This window comes from Triticum aestivum, chromosome 4D (assembly GCF_018294505.1).
Source record: "Triticum aestivum cultivar Chinese Spring chromosome 4D, IWGSC CS RefSeq v2.1, whole genome shotgun sequence".
Lineage (NCBI taxonomy): Eukaryota > Viridiplantae > Streptophyta > Magnoliopsida > Poales > Poaceae > Triticum > Triticum aestivum.
This window is the reverse complement of record NC_057805.1, coordinates 260091933-260097932: the sequence shown is the minus strand read 5'-3', so window position 1 is coordinate 260097932 and position 6000 is coordinate 260091933. Positions and strand designations below refer to the sequence as shown.

The 6000-nt window shown below is 44.3% G+C and overlaps 1 protein-coding gene across 4 annotated transcripts in view; it reads left to right on the top strand.

The window, feature by feature from the left end:
* LOC123097416 (rho GTPase-activating protein 7) overlaps positions 1-6000 on the top strand; it is a 30797-nt gene that overhangs the window by 1184 nt on the left and 23613 nt on the right. For 3 of the 4 annotated variants that reach the window (XR_006447170.1, XM_044519133.1, XM_044519131.1), the window contains exons 2-7: positions 807-843; positions 1487-1563; positions 5209-5279; positions 5348-5444; positions 5561-5705; positions 5791-5910. Coding sequence is in view for 3 of the 4 variants with exons in the window: in XM_044519133.1 (XP_044375068.1) it covers positions 807-843; positions 1487-1563; positions 5209-5279; positions 5348-5444; positions 5561-5705; positions 5791-5910 (547 nt within the window). In the remaining variant the exon portion in view is untranslated. The remainder of the gene's footprint in view (positions 1-806; positions 844-1486; positions 1564-5208; positions 5280-5347; positions 5445-5560; positions 5706-5790; positions 5911-6000) is intronic. The other variant, XM_044519132.1, reaches the window with a different exon arrangement.

Sequence of the window (6000 nt, the reverse complement as noted above, 5' to 3'; positions counted from 1 at the left end):
AGAAATGACTAAGAGGGGTTGTCAAGGAAGGAATAAGGAATACAGTGGTTATAACAAGGCACTACATGAGTTGGAGGTTTAGTGTTTCAACTTCCAGGCGTGCAAAATGTGGGAATTCTGCATGGTTTTATGAGTTTGTGGCTGCAAAGCATGTGGATATCATGGAAGTGCCAAACGGCGTTTGCGCGATACTGCCGACGCCTATTACATTACGGCATACTATATATGCATATTAGCCTTGTATCATTTAAACTGAGAAGCTTCACTTACTCCAAACTCTTACTGAAGCATGATGGAAGAAAATATGAGTGCCAGTCTAGATAGCAGATGGTTCATTCCATCTTTATCGGGAAGTTCAGAATTCAGTATTACTCAATGTAACTCTTAGTAACAAAAGCATGCTGTATTCACAGTGGTGGTTTACTCACAACTATGTGATAAATATTTCTTTGTAAATTTTGCATCTGTTTAGTGCCATCCAGCAAGAAGCACTATACTTCTGCTAGTGCTAGATGTGGGATAACAATAATTAACTGTAAAATTACGATGATATATCAAATATACGTTTTTATTCCATTTAATTTTGTTCTTTGGTCATGCTATGAATTCTGAATGTTGGTCTATAGAATTGCTTCATTGAAAACTCCACATAGCAATTCCTTACTTTACTTTTACCATATACTCCGTAATATTTTACTATATGCTGTCCAATGCTTGATTGAGAACTCCATGTCGCAGTTTATTAGTTCACTTTTACTATACTCTGCCCATCTACATTTCTGATGTCATAACATCATTCTAATCAGGTTTTCAAGAGTGGACATCTCTTCATATCATCCAAAGGTACACTCTTTGACTTCCCCTCTCTAACTAGCTGTTCCGCCCAGTTTAGCGACATGGATAAGAAAAATTAAGAAGCAAAAATGTTTCCATGTGTTCTAGTATTGTCGTGTTAAGCCTTTAAAGCAACATTGGCATCCATACTTCTTTCTTTTTCTTGTGATTATCAGAGGGACCTGTGCAGATATGGACTGGCACTTTTAATACGACTCTTCCATTATTGTTAATCGGTTGCTCAGGTTCTGTAGCTAAGTAGGCGCACATGAATGTTGGGTAGTTCTCGAAGGAGGAAATCACCTTTAAATTCACGAACTTAAAAAATTTAAGAGTTATCTAAAGAGAAGTTTTTCTTGATGATAAGATATGTTTCTTATCACTAACATATACGAGGAACAGAAATAATGTGGTCATGTACATAGTTCCATCATCACTGTCAAGTTTGTTAGCTTGTCTCGTGTACAGAAATTTGGCCACCAAATCAGTGAACCATATTAATCCTTTGCATATCTGAATCATGGTCTGATATCACACACTATGGTATTTGGGTTCAATTTCACGTGGCTGGTTATGGTTATCTGATACAGTTTTTGGGCACCATGACTTTTTTCCTAACGGGAAAGAGAATACTTACATATTTGCTTTTCAGGACTTGGATGGAAATCATGGAAAAAACGCTGGTTCATCCTCACACGAACATCATTAGTTTTCTTCAAGAGTGATCCTGTTAGAACCTCTATTCTCATAAGTTTCCTTTTCATTTGTGAGATGCAATACTTTACATTTATACGTCTTAAGGCTCAAGATACGATTATTACTATCATGATGACCATATGTTTGAAATTTTCCTCCAAAAGCTTAACTCCTCAACTATAACACATCATGAAGTAAAATGCCTTTAACCCTTAAATTTGTGGAACATGAGAGAGACGTACCCACGCAGCTGCTCGATCTGGTGTGAAGCAGCCTCGTGATCAGATCCTCTTGTACGTCAAAGAATGGGCCTGGGTGATGTAGGGTGTAACCCTAATTTGATGATCTTTTCACACTTGGAGGAGGAAAAGGTGAAATCAACAAGAACAACAAAAGGAATCACTCAAGCAAAATCCAAATCACACATCCACTAGAATAACATACATGAGATCCTCAAGCATAACATGAACAATCAAGGGAAAATAGCACAAAGGTAAGGTTCTTCCCAAATCCAAAGGAGATGAGGTCTTGATAGTCTTCTCCACAAAGGAGGTCTTGATATCCACCTGGGGATCTTCTCCTAAGAGGTCTTGATCTCCAAGAGGAGGGGTAGATGAGCAAAGCTCTCTAGAATATCTCAATATACTTTGCTAACCCTAATTCGTCTAACTGAAGGGGTATATATAGTATAGGGAGAGAGAGGGGGATACATGGGTCAAAACCCGAGTGGCTGCGCACAGGCAGTTCCAGACGTCCAAAGATTACCGGTCGTCCGGTGTCTCGCGAGGGACCGGACGTCCGGTACGGGTCGGATATCCGACGTTTTGGCTCGGGTGCGGTGATGCCGGATGTTCTGGTATGTTTAGCAAACTCACACGCATAACAGTGCAGCTTGCTCTTGTCCACACTACTCATTACATCAGGAAATATTGAGACATTTTATCAAAAGACACATGTCCCATCCTATAGTGATGCATTAAGGCTCCAGTCTCCTTATCCTCAACAACTGCAGCTAGCATGTGCATTCCCTCCTGGTCCGTCATGTTGCGGTCCATGTACCACACAACCCCCGATGCCTCGTTCCAGTTCCAAAACACCTGGCCGTTGATCTCTCCTGGATCAAGAACCCAACTTTGTCAAGAATTACTTGGCAATCACTGTGGTGAACCAAAGCACTCAAGGACACTAAGTTCACAGGAAAAGCTGGCACATGCAACATTGATGATAATTCAATGCTCGGTGTGCAACTGACTGTCCCTACACCCGTGATGGGCTGGGCTGTGCCATCTGCTGTGTGAATGTTTTTCTGATGTGCGAGAGAGTGTGGAACATAAGATTACAACCCATTAAAGTCTCCAGCAACTGTGGTGCTCCAGGTCCAGCACTCATTCAAAGTTTATTTTATGGGCTGCTATTGATGTGTGTTCAATGTTACCTTCATTTGTATCGACAAAGTTGGCATAGCTGGTAGCAGTCTCCTGTCCTCCTACAGGCTGCTTCCCTTCAGCCGAAGCAGCTACATTTGCTTTGGGAGCATTCCAGTGAGGAGCATTCCAAGAACCGCCACTCCCATTGCGACCACGACTCCCATTCCGACCACCTCGGCCGCTACTGCCACCATTGTACTCTGCCTCTTCTGGTCCAGTGCAAAAAAGGCTGATATGCCCTGTTTGACCACAATTATCACACTCCCCAAAACCTCGCTGGTCAGCCACTCTGTAAGCAGATTCATTTCCATCTCCTCTTCTTGACTGCAGCCGTACCTCTTCTTGGGACATCGCAACAATGGCCTATTAAGGGACCCAAGTGTCGGCTGATGTAGCAGCGCAGCATGTCTACTCTCAAAAGCTTGATCTATGCCTTTTAAAAACGGCATCACACACCTGCGCTCTCAACCCACTTCCTGGCAATCTCCATGGACTTTGCACGTGGAAGCTTAAGGGGATCACACTGATCCAGATCTACCCAAAGGTGTTGCAGCTCATTCACATACACAGCACACTGCTGTCACCTTGACGAACAACATAGATCTTGTCTTCAATTTGAGACATGAGCATGAGGTTTCCCTTACCGGCATCCTTACCGCTATACCTCGTGGACAGCATGCTCCACACAACAGAAGTATTTCAACACACACTGCAATGGTTGGAATCAGGGAGTTCAACATCCATGCCAGTACCAGGGAGTTAGTGACACTCCACTTCTTCCATTCTGAGCTCTCCTTGTCAGCCGGTTCTTCAACTATTCCAAGAACATTTCCTGTCAGGCCATTTGTCTTCAAGATCAACAAGGCCTGCCTCGACAAGCTCAGGTAGCTGCCCACACTATTCAACTTGACATCATTGGGCATGAGCTCAGGCTTTGGGGCTCAACAATGGCGCCACTTGCAGGAGGTAACCCCTCGGCAGCTTTTGCAGTCATGAGCTGCGCAAGTTTCTCTATAGCAGCAGTAAGTTCAGCCCCCATGATTGCCTCCCCCTCTTCTTCTCCAATCAGGAGCAGAAAAAAAAACTTCCAACAATAGCAGCAGCACAACACTCAGCAGCAGCCCGGTGCCTACAGCGCCACTACACCCAGCAGCTTCCTCTGCCAAGCACCCAGAGCTCAGCAGCCAGCCGCAGCTCAGCACTGCGTTGTCTTTGTCTCAGAACGTGGCTGAGCCACACCCGAGCCGCACCTCCCCTTGCGCAACACCAGCAGCCTCCCCTAGTGCAGCACCAGCAGCTCGTCCCCTTCTACCACCTCTTTCCTCTTCAACCTCAAGAGCCAGCCCCTGGAGCAGAAGAAGGAAGAACAGAATGACCAGAAGAATCCCGCGATGGACCAGCTCGTCCCCTTCCCTGCTGTCGATGCCAGCCGCTGTCTGCACTGCCTTTTCGCGCAGTCGCGGCACGAGCCCGCACGCAGCTCCGCCTCCTCGCGGGCTGCTCGTCCAGATTCACTGTCTCCTCGCCGGATCCCGCCGCCTCACCGGCTGTCGTCTCACGCCCCGCGCCCTGATACCATGTGGAATGTGAGAGAGACGCACCCAGGCAGGTGCTCGATCTGGTGTGAAGCAGCGCTTGTGAACAGACAACGTCTGGTTCCTCTTCTAGGTCAGAGAATGGGCCCGGGCCACAGTGGAACATGGGCTCACATACAACAAAATTACTTGGTAATAGATATGACATGACTCTTCATGTTGACAGTAGGTTAAAACGCGCCCTACTTGGACTCTTGGATATGTTCCCTCTCCATTGCCTTCTTCCCTTGGACAATTAATTTGATTGGTCCATTTGGTTCCAGTATTCGTTGCATCTTCTGCATGCATACTAAACTGTTGTCATGCATGAGTATTCAATGTCTAGGTGCTGATGTCAGATTGGTTACTCAATATGACAACATCCTTAGGTTGAATATAAGATTTCTCTCATGTTATTTTGGATTCAGTGGTTCTGTACATAAGTTGCATGATAATAAATGCGATTACTGGTGAATGATAATGCATGGTCCGTAGCCGTGTCAAGCAATTTGTTTTCCATAGTGGTATACCAAATGGGAGTTTCATTGAACTTTTTGGTGGCTATTCTGCTCTCTGTATCTCAGCAGTTGAATTTAGGCCTTCTGTGCGCACACTTTGTTATTGTTGTGCGCACACCTTTTCTTCTCACTTGACAGGTTCCTTTTGTGGTGTTGCAGAATACCTTGCCCCAGAGAAGTGGTGAAGTGAGTGCTACTCTGGGTGGGATTGATTTAAACAATTCTGGCAGGTATTTATCTCATTCTATTAACACCTTTTCTTTTATGGATGTTGTGTGGGGCATTAATACTATATCAGAGTATATTTCTTGTGCAGTGTGGTAGTCAGAGAAGACAAAAAATTGTTGACTGTCCTTTTCCCAGATGGTCGTGATGGTCGTGCCTTCACCCTTAAGGTACGACCTACCAACTTAATTATTAGCTGTTGAGAAAAAAATGAGTGATAATAGTATAAAAATAATGCATCATCATGTTCCATCTATATTTTGAATTATGCTTTTGCTTCATACAGGCAGAAACTTCTGAAGATTTATTTGAGTGGAAAGCAGCATTAGAAGAAGCTCTTGCACAGGCTCCAAATGCAGCTCTTGTGATGGGGCACAATGGGATATTTCGCAATGACACTTGTGATGCATATGAAACAACGGCTCCAAATTGTTGGTCCCATTGTGCTGCTGCATATATCTCCAGAGCTTTAGACCCTTTTTCCAGTTAAATCATACCGTGCCCAATTGTTTGCAGGGCGAGAGAAAAGGCCAGTCAAGTCACTAGTTGTTGGCAGGCCAATTCTGCTTGCGCTCGAAGATATCGATGGCAGCCCTTCTTTTCTAGAAAAAGCTCTGCGTTATCTTGAGAAACATGGTGGGCACACAAGTTATGCTAACTAATAAGAACCAAATCTAGAACCTGGAAACTCTAGATGTTGCTAATGAAGTTATCTTTATAACATGT